This window comes from Stegostoma tigrinum, chromosome 29 (assembly GCF_030684315.1).
Source record: "Stegostoma tigrinum isolate sSteTig4 chromosome 29, sSteTig4.hap1, whole genome shotgun sequence".
In the NCBI taxonomy this organism is placed as follows: Eukaryota; Metazoa; Chordata; class Chondrichthyes; order Orectolobiformes; family Stegostomatidae; genus Stegostoma; species Stegostoma tigrinum.
Window position 1 is genome coordinate 28,024,408 of NC_081382.1, and position 15,270 is coordinate 28,039,677.

The following is a 15,270-nucleotide window of genomic DNA, read 5'->3' on the forward strand; positions in this document are numbered from 1 at the left end:
ACTTATACAAGATATTCTAAAATGCTTTAGTAGCTCTTGAAATGCAGTCACTGTCGCAGGAAACTTGGAAGCCAATTTGCGCCAAGCAAGGTCTCACAAATGACCAGGTTTTTTTTGGTGTGACCTTGATCAAGGGACTGGGGCACGCTGGGCAGAGCGACTGGCCGATTCTTCGGGATTGTGCAACCTTTGATGCCCACCTGAGAGGGCAGACCCTGGGATTAACACCCCACAAGGAGCGCAAACAGCTTCGGGGGGGGGGGGGGGGGTTTGCTGTCTGGAGATAGGAAGGTGGTGAGCCAGCGGGGCAGGTGAAAGTGCCACCCTAAGCCACAGAGAAGGGGAAATAAGCTAACGCGGGTCAACCAGGCTTTGACATGAGTCTTTGCAAATTGTGCAGGAGTTCTCCCTGTGGGTGTGTTGGGTGATTGACAGCTGAGCTTTGCTGCCCTGGGAGGGGAGACAGTGCAGGCTGGAGGTTGGGGGAATCTGGCTCCTGTAATTCTGATGTTAAAAGCCGCCACTGCCGCCGCTGTTTTTTTTCGCTGAAGATTCAGACAGAGAGAGACTGACAGACAGGGAGATAACCTAGGTTCCCCTCCCCACACCCCATCCCCTCCCCTCCCCTCCCCTTAGCCAGTCCTAGGGTTTGTCGCGAGTGTCGGTTTGTTTGTTTTTTAATTTGGTAAGGATTTATCCTCCTCGTTTATGTTGACTGTTTTGTTTTCTTTTTCCGCTTCTGGCTGCGTTTTTGCTGGCTCCTTCGCTCTTCTCGGGTGGGCCCGCTTCAGCGTTACTGGAGTCGCCCGGTGCACGGCTTCACGCAAGCCCGAGGCTTTGAGGCCTGGTGTGGTGGTGGTGGGTTGTGGAGGGGAGGAGGCTGCCCTTTCATTGACTGGTGCCTTTGTGTTTTTTCGAAAATAATTTAATTATTTATTGGGGAGGGGGTGGGTGGCCATGAAAACCTGTTTTTGTGTCAGACGGAGAGACGAGGTTCCGCAATTAACAGTTAAGTTTATTTTTTTTTGTTTTGGGGGTTGGAAACAAAAGTTTCACTGGGTTAAATAGGGCTGGATGTTCACGTTGAAGTGGATTTTTTTCCCCCAAGGAGATTTATGGCATTTAAATATCTGTATTTGTAATGCAGTGAACGCTGGATTAATGCAAGGAAGAGAGGCTTCAGGCCTTTAAGGTTTAATCAATTTATTGTTTGAATTTCATCCCTCCTGTCCACAGCCAGACCTAATGTTTTATTTTTCTCTCTCCATTGTGGTATATATTGACAGTAGGAAGCATTTTAATGTAGTGTCCCATTATTTGCCATTGTGCATCTTTACAGTTGCATCTTATTGAACCTGGCCCATCCTGATATACAGATTTTATTGCAGTTAGATGTAGGAATACATTCGATGTTTCAAGCTTCTAAAAGGCCCAGCTTTATTAGAACAGTTCTTGAATTGATATTCTATACTTGCACAGTGGTTACAGTGCTGCTTTATTAGCTTGTTGAAATCTTGGAATTAAGTTAAACCCTGCATAGTGCAGAATAAAGCCTGTTACTGTAAAATTTTAGATGAGCTTTGGGGAATGTTTCTTAGAGCACACTTAATATTTTAGTTATCCATGCTATGTTTTTTATTCTGTGACAAGTACTGAGAGTATGTAGTTTGGTGTGTATGAAAAATTGCAAATTTCTCATAGATCTAACTTCTAATCAGCTGCTGTGCTGTTCTACTAGTTTGGTCATGATGGTGTCTTGTGTCAATATAATATGATACTGTGTATGTTTTTTGAGAAGCATTTTAAATTATGTTGTTATGTAACATTTCTGTGCAGCTTTTGCAAACCAGTTTTTAAATCTCTGGTTTCAGAAGTATTATGCATTTCTTATGAAACACTTTTTCGTATCAAAGTCATGTTTCATAAAATATTTAATCAGCAAATATTTTCATAAAGTGTGTTGGAAAGATCAGATGTTATAAGATCAAATGAAGGCAGGAGTAATTTTCTCTCCTTTTGAAGATTGCTCTTGTTGGAACACATAAAGAACCAAACATGCTGACTTTACTTGAGTGAGTGTAGGTTGTGAATATTGAGGACCACCTTTAACTGTATTGGGCATCACGGCCTAGCTTGATCCTTTTTTTAAAGTTATATGTGAGCCAGACAGTGTAGGGCATTGCTTTTTGAAGTGGGAACCCTGGCAGATGTATTTGCCTCCAGTTGCTTGAGCAGCAAGGGGCAGTTATATTGTTCCAACTAAGATCATCTAACAGCACAGATTGGAAAGTTCGAGTAATTTTATAAATTATCAATAAAAACATAACCTGCTGAGTATGACAGCATCTGTGGAGAGAAAGACTTAACACCTCAGGCCTGTGACCTTTCATCAGAACAGCAAAAAGTTGAGAATCTTACAGGCTTAGAGAAAGTTTTAAATGGGGCAAGAACAAAAGGTCAATGATAGGATGAAAGACAGGAGAGACTCCATGACTGTTGAGTCAGTCTTCCAGGGCCAGTGGTGCTGTATGCTGGGAACGCCAGTAGCTCTTGTATAGAAGGTGAGGTATGGTGTCTAGATGTGAACACTGATTGTTCTGTATGCTTTGTCACTTCAGTTATATGTCGGTAGTTTGGAGAAGTTGGAACTGGTTTCTTTTGAGAAAAGAAGGTGTGGGGAAGCTGGATAAAAACATTCAAGATCATAAGGGCTCAAGACAAGTTATATTTTATGTTTTTCCATTGGTGCAAGTTTGAAAAGCAAGAAGGGACACATCTAAGGTAATTGGCAAAAGGAAACAATTGTGATGTGAGTAAAACATTTTTCAAGCAACGAGTGATTGGGATCTGGAATGTACTATCTGACTGTAGTGGGGGCAGGAGCAATCAAAGAATTTGAGAGAAAATTAGATTGGTATCTGAAAAAGAAAGATGTGCAGGGCTACAGGGAAATGGTGAGGGTGCGGCAATAAGTGAATGGCTTTCTGGATCGCAAAAAGTTTGTGCTAATAACAGTTCTGATGTAAGAAATAAGAGCAGGAGTAGGATATTTGGCCCCTTGAGCCTTCACCACTTTTCTGTTAGGTCATGGTTGGTTTGATCTTGGCCTGAGCCCCAGTTTCCTGTGTTTTGTAACCCTATAGTTAAGCATCTGTCTTGGCCTTGGATATATTCAATGACTTGGCTTCCATAGCTTTGTGGAGTACAGAATTCCAAGAGCTCGTACCCTCAAAAAAAAGAATTTTTTTTCCTAATCTTCAGCTTAAATGTGACACTCCTTTTTTCTGAAACTGTGTCCCCTAATTCTACGTTCTCCCATGAGGGAAAATGTGGTATACTTTTTCAAGGCCTCTTGGAACTGTGTACGCTTCAATGCAATTACCTTTCATTCTTCTAAACTCCAGTGAATGTTGGCACCAACTCCTCAATCTTTCCTGATAACTTAGCCCCTTCATCCCAGGAATCAACCCAGGGATCCTTTTCTGAACTGCCTCCCAGTATAACAACTGGGAGTAGCTCTAGTCCCCATGGCTCAGACATGGGCGTCTCTGGCTGAGAGAGACAATTTGTTGTACAGCTTGAGGGGCACCACTCCACATCAAGTTTGGAGTGAGGTATGGAGACAGGCCTCTATGAGCTACTGCAATAGGTACGGAGATTGAACCTCTGCTGTTGGTGTCATTCTGTGCGCAACACTGGCCATCTAGCTGACTGATTAATGTAACTATTATCTTTCCTTAAGTAAGGAAACCAAAATTGTACGCACTTTTAGAGATGTTTCTTTACCAATGTCCTGCATAGCTTGTGGCAAGACATTCTACGCTCCATACAATCTAATCCTCTTGCAATAAAGGCAGCATGCCATTTGCCTCCTTGATTACTTGCTGTACCTGCGTACTGAATTTTTAGTTTGATGTATGAGGGTGCAGCTGTCTGGACTGTAGTATTCTGTATTTTTCCCCATTTTAAATAATACTTCTCTATTCATCCTACCAAAGTGGATAACTTCAAATTTTCCCAAGTTATTCTGTATCTGCCAAAATGTTTGCTCACTTGCTTAACTTTGCAGCCATTTTTTGTCCTCCTCACAACCTGTTTCCTATCTTTTGGTTTAAAATTTGGTTATAATACATTGGTCCCTTCATTTGACTCAGTAATGTGGATGGAGATAACTGATGCTCCAACCCTAATCCCTGCCGCATCCCGCTCGTTATAGCTGTTAGTCCTTGACTTGACCCTCTGCCTTCTGCTTGGCAGTCGCCTATCTATGTTGATATATTACCCCAACACTGAGTATTTACTTTGGTCACCTTTCAGGAGGCACCTCTATCAGCTGTCTTTTGGTAGTCCAAATACACTACATCTGCTGGTTTACCTTTTAAGCTGCTGAGTGCCAAGTTGGGGGACAATTCTTAGTGCCGTCAGCACTCTCCCTTTCTAAAATCGACCCCACGGTCACTAAATCTCTTTCCCACCATGAGGAATTCCCTGCTGAATGGTTTGCATTACTTTTTGATCTTCGGCTCTGCCCTCTAATGTTGTCCCACCTCTTGACGCTTTGGCCTCAGTAGGGCCGTTGACACCTACACAGTCAATGTGTTGTTATTATAGAGGGAAAATAGTAACATCAGCTGCATGTGTGCAGATTCATTCTGGCTTAGGAATGCCTGTCTGGGGTAGCAGACATCACAGTGGGCATCTGCATATATGCAGATGGTAATGATAGTCATCTTTATGTTGGCGCGCATCTCTCTATTCCCTTTATCCATCCCTAAATAACTCTATAAGATTTGCCAAATATGATTTGGTAAAACCATGCTTGATTTATATTACGATTTTTAAGAAAAATGTAGTAGCTTCTACTGTTGCCTTAAAAATGGTTTGCAGTGTTTTCCCAATGATGTATGTTAGGCTAATTAGCCTGTAGTTTCCTGTCTTCTGTCTCCTTGCTGTCTAAAATGGAGATGTTACATGGAGATATTTGAATTTGCTGCTGTCTGTCCAGAACCTAGGAAATTTTGGGAGGTTGCAACCAGCGCATCCGCTATTTGGTATACACTTACCAGCTTAAGATGTAGGATTATTGGTTCCAGGGGACTTGTTGATCTTTAGCCCTATTAACTTACCTCGTATTTTTTCTAATGTTCCCCTCTCCATATTGATAACATTGTCTCGTGTTTTCTGTGAAGACAGACACAAAATTTGTCCGAAGTCTCTGCCATTTCTTTGTTTCCCATTATTAATTGCCAATGCTCATTCTCTAAGGAACAAACATTTGATTTAGCTACTCTTTTTATAGGCATATAAAAGCTTTTGCTTAAAAAAAAGTCTTTTGAGTTCTGAGGAAGGGTCACCGGACCCGAAACGTTAACAGCTTTCTCCTTCACAGATGCTGCCAGACCTGCTGAGCCTTTCCAGCAACTTTGTTTTTGTTATTGTTGTAAAAGTTTTTGCTGCCTGATTTCATCTTTCGCTGGTTTCTAAAGTTTTCCAAACCTTCCAGCCTACTGTGAAACTTCTAAATCTCATATGCCTTCTCTGTCAATTTAATATCCTACCCTTCCTTGGTTAGCCACGGATGTTTTGTCCTTCTCTGAGAGTCTTTGTGTACAATTTCTGTGGGAATGCTAGTGATGTGCCAGTAAACAGAATGGAGAAAAATGCATTAATTTAAAATGAATAACGAAAGGTTTTTTCCCCTCCCCACTGGGTACATTCATGTACTTGCCAAATTTGAGCTTGGGTCATAACAGTTGTTTTTAGCATTCTTGAATGTAGAAAATTTTATAAGACTTTGCTTTGACCAAAAAAATGTTTAGGCATGTGGTGACCACATTTATTACCTACTCTTTTATTGTCCTGGGAAGAGTAAGACGATTCTTTTTATTGTTGAGTGATTTTGTTAGGTCAAAGTGCATTAGGAGAAATTTTGAAGTTTTTTAACCAAATGCTTGCATGGTCATTTTGTTTCTCTGGTATCCCACGAATTACTAGATTTATTGAGTTAATTTCTACAGCTTTGGTGGGATTTTTGCTGGTGGTATTTTAATTTCTCATCCAATAATACTATTGGTTTTCTGATGTTCTGAAACACGTTCTTAAGAGCCTTGCTGCAGGTTCGTACCCATTGATCACTGCTGTTTGGAGTTTGCGACTGAGCAGAATAAGGTGTGCAGTATTATGGTACTTGTCTGGATCACTTCAAGTTTTATCACTGCTGTCCCTTTGATGGCAGCAGATGTCAAGACAGAAAATTTTTTGAAGAGTATTTAGAAACAAATGAATGCAAGCTTTGGGTTAAAATAGGTAGCTGAACAGTAGTGTTTTCCTGTACAACTACTTGGCGTGCAATGATCTTTGTTTAAAGGTGATTCTCTATTTATTGTATGCACGTATAAAATAAAATCCTGTTACATTAATCTCAAACATTTGTTCTTGTTGGATTGTTGAACAATCCTAGATGTTTGGAAACCTTTTCTGCGCGTATGGCTTTAAAATTAGAATGACTTTATAGTTATTACTTTTACCGCATTTCCAATTTGATGGCCGTTTACTGAGAGTGCTTAATCTGTTGTCATGGATATTATACACCAGTAGTGAATAATAGGAATTGCCCAAGAGGTTTGAATTTCTAATGGGCAATTTTTGTGCTCCCTGGGCTCCTCTGCAAAATTGTTTGACTCTGAGTTTTGACACAGAGACTTCAAGGCAAGAAATTAAGTGACGGGCAAGTGGCTGAATCTGAATTCAGACACAGTTGCTGGGGCAGGTCTGGTTGGATGCTCTACAAGGTTATCAAGTTGAGTTGTTAATGGTCAGGCAGTCAGGGTAGGTAGTCCAGAGACAACAGAGGGTAGGTGAGGACTCAACAAGAGGAATTGAGGGAGGGATTTCAGTGCGAGTGATTTGGGCGGTCAGTTGTGTATTTATCAAAGAATCAGACGAGTATTTTTATGCCTAAAATTTATAGGGTAACTATCAAAGACAATAGGTCAGAGTTGTCCAGAGTGGCTATTATTGTAACGAATCAATATCGTAGCACGTCTTCTCACTGACATTTCAGCTTTGCAATAAAACTCTTTATGGCACAGTACACTTCACGTTTTACTGAAGAAATCTGGCTTGGAAGACCTGATTGGAGATGTGGAGTAATGTCAGCGTGGACAAAGTTTGGAATAGAGCAGCAGTTTGATTCTGGTTATCACTTTGTGGAAGGTTTGAGGTGATTTCACATGTTGACATCTGTGTTTTCAATTTTACAATGGTTATATGTGGTTGTTAGTTAACTCTACGTTTAAAAAAAAGACTAGAGGAAAATGAAATCTAGATATGGGGCTATTCTGAGTGATTGTGAGTAACTGGAAAATATATGCTGCACAGGCTACAGTCATTTGATAATAGATGCTGCAATACATTCAGGAAATGGTTTCAACAGACATTTTGGGCAGATGATGGTCAAACATGTGTAACAGCTTAGCGAAGATATGATGCTTTCAGTAGAATGAAGTGAGCTGTGTTAATTTGTGCCAGAGGCTAAGGGGCAAATTCCGTACTGACATTTTCAGAGGAATGAACAATAGATTTAATGTCTGTGCTGCCAACAGTTTCATTGTTTGGGTTCCCTTGGATGAGCCCCTTTTGAAACAAAATCTAATTTGTGCGCCATGACAATGAGACTAAACCTTTTTTAAATGTAGGTTAATACCCAGGGTAACTAATACTTAAATTGTCCACTAACATTAGACTTTGGTAACTGTAAATAAAAGCACTTTTAAAATATGACTGCAGCAATCTATCTCATTTTTCTGTGCTCTTCTCTGTTCTGTGAATAACTTACGTTGCACTTTTTATGCTGTTCTTGCTTATTTATTAAACTCTGTGTGTTTCCTAATGTTTCTGTTGGCTTTGTTAATTTACATATGTTGAGTGAGACTAAATTAGTCAGAGTTTTAAATGTGACTAACCAGTTCTCTCCTGCAGAACTGAGCAGGTTCGTTAGACTATAAAATGTGAGGCTGGATGAACACAGCAGGCCAAGCAGCATCTCAGGAGCACAAAAGCTGACGTTTCGGGCCTAGACCCTTCATCAGAGAGGGGGATGGGGGGAGGGAACTGGAATAAATAGGGAGAGAGGGGGAGGCGGACCGAAGATGGAGAGTAAAGAAGATAGGTGGAGAGGGTGTAGGTGGGGAGGTAGGGAGGGGATAGGTCAGTCCAGAGAAGACGGACAGGTCAAGGAGGTGGGATGAGGTTAGTAGGTAGCTGGGGGTGCGGCTTGGGGTGGGAGGAAGGGATGGGTGAGAGGAAGAACCGGTTAGGGAGGCAGAGACAGGTTGGACTGGTTTTGGGATGCAGTGGGTGGGGGGGAAGAGCTGGGCTGGTTGTGTGGTGCAGTGGGGGGAGGGGATGCACTGGGCTGGTTGAGGGATGCAGTAGGGGAAGGGGAGATTTTGAAACTGGTGAAGTCCACATTGATACCATATGGCTGCAGGGTTCCCAGGCGGAATATGAGTTGCTGTTCCTGCAACCTTCGGGTGGCATCATTGTGGCAGTGCAGGAGGCCCATGATGGACATGTCATCGAGAGAATGGGAGGGGGAGTGGAAATGGTTTGCGACTGGGAGGTGCAGTTGTTTGTTGCGAACTGAGCGGAGGTGTTCTGCAAAGCGGTCCCCAAGCCCCAAGGTTTGTTAGACTTACTTCTAGTTCTGCAGTGTCTGGATTAATCACCTGCTAAAATCAGAGTGACATTCAGAAGCTGAAAATGGCTCATGTTCAGTGTAACTGGTTAGAGCCAAGTAGCTGTTTCACAGTAGTAGGTCGTGGGCTTAGATCAAACCACAGTTAGTTGAAAGCATGCTTCTTTCAACTTTCAAACATGTTTAACTGTTATTTAATTGGCATTAGACATATTTAGTGCATTGATTTCAAAGGCAAGCACTCTTGTGCAGTGGTAGTGTTCCCACCTCTAGGCCAGAAGGCTCAGTTTCAGGTCTCACCTACTCCAGAGGTGTGTCATAGCGGACATATCTGATCAGGTTCTTAAAAATATTTACATCAGCGCAAATCACAGACAAACCAGGGTGTTTAAATGTATGCTCATTTTCTGTTAATGACTCAAATTCATATTTCTTACCCTTTGTTCAAATCACCTCATTGCATCATTCCTTCTCATGTCTGTAATCTCCTGCCCAATGCTCTTAGAAGCACTGTGTATTCCTCCAGTTCCGACCTCCAATCTGTCCCTCACTGTGTTAGCTCCTCTAGTGAAGACCATGCTTTAATCTGTGTTGCCGTAGAAGACTTGTGCTTTCACTAGCTTCTCATGTCTTTTTTTAAGATCCTCATTCAAGTCCACATCCGAGACTAAGCGTTTTCCTACTCTTCTGTAATAGCTTTTCCTTTGGCTCGGTTTCAAGTTATGTCTGATCATACTTTGCTCACATTAGTGTTCACGGTGAGTTTAATTGGGCTCTTTGAATATGATGTATTTGGTGTTAAGTCAAACTCTGCATTACGCAATATTTACATGCACTCATTTCAATTAAATAATATTAGATAGAAATTGAATGAGTTTTTAAAAATTCTTTTAGTTTCCATCTATAGCCCAGAAGAACTAAAGCATTTTTCATCCCTCCTGTTGAAATGAGTTAACTTCAATGTCAGGAATCAAAATCGGGATCAATTTGCTTATACCTTTTCCCTTATCCTTGAGGGGTTGACTCAGATCCTGTCTTCAGCAGAAATCCACGTTTCTCTTCATAGGTCAAGAGGAGTGTCTTTGGCTTTTGTCTTTGCAGATTTTGATTGTTGCAGAGTTTTTTTTTAAATTGGAGAAAGGACAACTACCTAGTGTACCTGAGATAATGGGAACTGCAGATGCTGGAGATTCCAAGATAATAAAATGTGAGGCTGGATGAACACAGCAGGCCCAGCAGCATCTCAGGAGCACAAAAGCTGACGTTTCGGGCCTAGACCCTTCATCAGAGAGGGGGATGGGGGGAGGGAACTGGAATAAATAGGGAGAGAGGGGGAGGCGGACCGAAGATGGAGAGTAAAGAAGATAGGTGGAGAGGGTGTAGGTAGGGAGGGGATAGGTCAGTCCAGGGAAGACGGACAGGTCAAGGAGGTGGGATGAGGTTAGTAGGTAGCTGGGGGTGCGGCTTGGGGTGGGAGGAAGGGATGGGTGAGAGGAAGAACCGGTTAGGGAGGCAGAGACAGGTTGGACTGGTTTTGGGATGCAGTGGGTGGGGGGGAAGAGCTGGGCTGGTTGTGTGGTGCAGTGGGGGGAGGGGATGCACTGGGCTGGTTGAGGGATGCAGTAGGGGAAGGGGAGATTTTGAAACTGGTGAAGTCCACATTGATACCATATGGCTGCAGGGTTCCCAGGCGGAATATGAGTTGCTGTTCCTGCAACCTTCGGGTGGCATCATTGTGGCAGTGCAGGAGGCCCATGATGGACATGTCATCAAGAGAATGGGAGGGGGAGTGGAAATGGTTTGCGACTGGGAGGTGCAGTTGTTTGTTGCGAACTGAGCGGAGGTGTTCTGCAAAGCGGTCCCCAAGCCTCCGCTTGGTTTCCCCAATGTAGAGGAAGCCGCACCGGGTACAGTGGATGCAGTATACCACATTGTCAGATGTGCAGGTGAACCTCTGCTTAATGTGGAATGTCATCTTGGGGCCTGGGATGGGGGTGAGGGAGGAGGTGTGGGGACAAGTGTAGCATTTCCTGCGGTTGCAGGGGAAGGTGCCGGGTGTGGTGGGGTTGGAGGGCAGTGTGGAGCGAACAAGGGAGTCACGGAGAGAGTGGTCTCTCCGGAAAGCAGACAGGGGAGGGGATGGAAAAATGTCTTGGGTGGTGGGGTCGGATTGTAAATGGCGGAAGTGTCGGAGGATAATGCGTTGTATCCGGAGGTTGGTAGGGTGGTGTGTGAGAACGAGGGGGATCCTCTTGGGGCGGTTGTGGCGGGGGCGGGGTGTGAGGGATGTGTCGCGGGTGATGCGGGAGACGCGGTCAAGGGCGTTCTCAATCACCGTGGGGGGAAAGTTGCGGTCCTTAAAGAACTTGGACATCTGGGATGTGCGGGAGTGGAATGTCTGATCGTGGGAGCAGATGCGGCGGAGGCGGAGGAATTGGGAATAGGGGATGGAATTTTTGCAGGAGGGTGGGTGGGAGGAGGTATATTCTAGGTAGCTGTGGGAGTCGGTGGGCTTGAAATGGACATCAGTTACAAGCTGGTTGCCTGAGATGGAGACTGAGAGGTCCAGGAAGGTGAGGGATGTGCTGGAGATGGCCCAGGTGAACTGAAGGTTGGGGTGGAAGGTGTTGGTGAAGTGGATGAACTGTTCGAGCTCCTCTGGGGAGCAAGAGGCGGCGCCGATACAGTCATCAATGTACCGGAGGAAGAGGTGGGGTTTGGGGCCTGTGTAGGTGCGGAAGATGGACTGTTCCACGTAACCTACAAAGAGGCAGGCATAGCTGGGGCCCATGCGGGTGCCCATGGCCACCCCCTTAGTCTGTAGGAAGTGGGAGGAGTCAAAAGAGAAGTTGTTGAGTGTGAGGACGAGTTCCGCTAGGCGGATGAGAGTGTCGGTGGAGGGGGCCTGGTCGGGCCTGCGGGACAGGAAGAAGCGGAGGGCCTTGAGGCCATCTCCATGCGGAATGCAGGTGTACAGGGACTGGACGTCCATGGTGAATATGAGGTGTTGGGGGCCAGGGAATTGGAAGTCCTGGAGGAGGTGGAGGGTGTGGGTGGTGTCACGGACATAGGTGGGGAGTTCCTGGACCAAAGGGGAGAAAATGGAGTCCAGATAGGTGGAGATGAGTTCGGTGGGGCAGGAGCAGGCTGAGACGATGGGTCGACCGGGGCAGGCAGGTTTGTGGATTTTGGGAAGGAGATAGAAACGGGCCGTGCGGGGTTGGGGAACAATGAGGTTGGAGGCTGTGGGTGGGAGGTCCCCTGAGGTGATGAGGTCATGAATGGTGTTGGAGATGATGGTTTGGTGCTCGGGTGTGGGGTCATGATCGAGGAGGCGGTAGGAGGTGGTGTCGGAGAGTTGGCGTCTGGCCTCGGCGATGTAGAGGTCAGTACGCCATACCTAGTGTACCTAATGGCCTGCAAAACCAAAAAATGTGTAATTATACGTAAATTTAAAACATTGTTTGCAAGAACCTATCAAAGCTTGGTTTTTGTAATTTCAAATTGAGCAATAATATTTAAATTTACATTTCTTAGATTTACTATACCTTTTGCTTCTCTGCAGTTTCATTACGAACTTGGAAAGTTAGTTTTGGATAGTCATCCAAGTGGATTTGGTGATCTTGATTGAATTCTCCTGGTGCTGCTGAAATTTGGAATTCAACTTTATTTTCAGAAAAAATTTTGTTTGCAATCTTTTGTGGCAAATGGTCAGAAATGGTTGGCTTAGTTTATTTTCAGTGGTCTGTCTGTGGAGCCTTTAAATTATCAAGTTCCAGGGCTCCTTTCCTAAAGTTTTCTACACAGTGCAGCTGTTTTCCAGTGGCTAGGGGATTTACAGGTTACTGCTCGAGGTGGTGTGTCAGTCAAAACCAGGTAGTGTACCTGGGTTAGAGTTTCAAATGCATGTCTATCTTGAATCTGCATTTAACTGTGAGCTGTACCAAATAGAGAGTATTTCTTGAATTAATGGGATGATAATGGTATGGATGCAAAATTGGCTTAGTTACAGAATTCAAGGCTGGTAAATGAATGTTTTCTTCAAATTGGGAGGTGATTTGCCGCAGTGTTTCTTAAGGATTGGTTTGAGTCCATAACTCTTCACCTTTTCATAAATTTCTTACATTCATGTGTAAGGAGCACGTTATAATGTTTGCAGTAGATAATTAACAAAGTGGTAGATCATGACGAAGCCTGTTAGGAGGTTCAGGAAGCCATAGATACAATGGTGAAATGAGCAGAGCATGGCATTTGGAATTTCATGTAGGGAAAGTGTGAAGTGATGCACTTTTGGGATGACTAATTTGGAAAGGCTAGTGATTTATGCATGATACGATTTTAAAGAGTATAGATTTACAGAGAAAACTTTGTATGTACCCATCCTTAAAGGTGGAAGAGCAGATCAGTCGTTTATGTACTTTGTCATCTAGGATCAATATATGACTTTGAAATGCAGAAAGCAATTGAATGTAGTGCACTGCAGTAAAGTAACATTACAATCACGAAAACACTTTTTAGCTCATTATATATCCGTTAAAACTTGTTCCTTTAGGATCATATATGTTAAAAAAAACTCTTGTTAGAAAGAAGTTTACTTCTAACACTGAATCTGTAATGTAGATCTAAAGATTCTGCTTTAGGCAAAAGTAAACTGTCTTCCTAGATACCCAGCCAGTGCTGTTAGGCCACCCCAGTGGTTTATCATCAAAGGAATGTGACTTGTGTTTGATGGTTATCACAGTGCTGCATCATCTGCCTTGAACTCAGCTTTGTGCATGTTATAACGTTTTTGTCATGCTGGAAGAGAGACGATAGCTTGGTTTTTCATTTATTGCCAATTTCATTTATTCTTGTCTCACTGAAACCTCAATATTTTCCACCTGTCCTAACTGGAATCAACAAGGCTGGGACCCCCGCCCTCCCTCTTTTCCAAAACCTTTTGTTCACCACCTGTTCAGTTTTTGTTTCCTTTCAGTTGGATGTTGGCTCATCTTGCACTTCTTTTGAATTTATGTAACTAGACTTCTAAGACCCTTTTCTGTTTTCAGAAGGGGAGAACAAAAAAATCACTAATCAAAAACTCACTACAGTGAGAGAGATCTAAATGAAGATGAAATTAAAACATTTTTACTTTAATCTCTTAAAATTGTATTAGATTGGAAAGGATTTAACATTTGTGAGGAAAAGTGAGTTTCCTGCATACTGTGCCCTTAAAAACTGCTTCTTGCCCAGTCTTTTCTGCCTTTAAGTAAAATATACTCTTATCTCTGTAAGCATCTGTGTAGGTAACTACAAGGTTTGGTGGCCTTCAGAACAAATTGTCAGTATACGTAAAGTTGTACGAAAGCTCCTTTTGCAGCCATAAACGATGAACGTAACTCAGCAGTTGATAAATATTATAAAACAGATTTAGAAAGTAAGCCGTATTTTTCTTTTAGTTTTTAAAAGCTATTTCATTATGTCCAGTATGCAGGCAATAATATAATTCAATCAGCTGATTTTTTTTAAAAAGATTTAAAATATATTCCAGGATGAGAATTCAGAAATGTACTGTATCATTTTAAGCTGTAATGAAGTTACATACCATATACTGATAAGTTCAGGTTTATATTTGTGGTTTCTAAAGCAAGTATAAATTCTCAGGCTTGTAGTTTTACTCCTGATAATATTTCACATTTTATGCTGAAGACTATCTGCCTAAAGGACATGGCCAGAAAATAGGAAGGTGGTGTCATGATTCTTAATGTCTCTCCTGCGCTGTGGGCAATTATATTGGCCGTTTAGGAAAGGCCATATCTTAAACTCTCAGGACTTGCTGATTTAAGAAATAATTAAAGAATTGTATAGCATTAAAATTAAATATTGACAAGACTGAAGCCACTGTTTTTAAATACTGTATCATTGTTTCCATTTTTCTCCCTAGCAATAATCTGAGATTAAGCCTTTTGAAACCTCAGAACCATATTTGACCCTGAGTTGAGCTTCTGACCATAAATTCGCTCCATTTCAAAGACTGCTTCTTTCCACCTCCAGGACATAAAATGATTTGACCCTTGTCTCATTGAACCTGAAGTAGAAGCCTGTTAACTGTAGACTTGATCACTTCAGCACAGTCTTGGCTAGTCTTCTACTTTTTTCTGTCCTCATAGAATTGAGGGCATCCAAATCTCTCCTGCCTGTGCCTAAACTTGTACTCTCACCAATTCATCTGTCATCCTGTACTCTTTGATCTACTTTGGCTCTTAGTAAAACAACAACTTGATTTTTAAAAGTACCATTTTGGCAGCATTGTGGCTCAGTGGCTAGTAATGCTATCTCACAGTAATAGGGTCCCAGGATTAATCCCAACCCTTGGTGATTGATTGACTGTGTTGAGTTTGAATGTTTCCCTGTGTCTGAGTGCGTTTATTCTGTGTGCTCAAGTTTCCTCCCATTGTTCAAAGATGTGCAAGCCAGGTGGATTAGCCATGGTAAGTGTGGGGATATGGGGGTAGGGTAGTGCACTTAGTCCAGATGGGATGCTGTTTGGAAGTTTGGAAGACATGATGGACCGAATTGTCTTTTTCTGCACT

General features: G+C 42.8%; 1 protein-coding gene across 4 annotated transcripts in view; it reads left to right on the top strand.

Annotated features, from left to right (window-relative positions):
- Positions 1–370: 370 nt before the first annotated feature.
- mvb12ba (multivesicular body subunit 12Ba) overlaps positions 371–15,270 on the top strand; it is a 176,062-nt gene continuing 161,162 nt past the window's right edge. The window contains exon 1 of one of the 4 annotated variants that reach the window (XM_048559146.2): positions 371–685. Coding sequence is in view for 2 of the 4 variants with exons in the window: in XM_048559144.2 (XP_048415101.2) it covers positions 958–1,008 (51 nt within the window). In the remaining 2 variants the exon portion in view is untranslated. The other 3 variants (XM_048559144.2, XM_048559145.2, XM_048559147.2) reach the window with 3 other exon arrangements.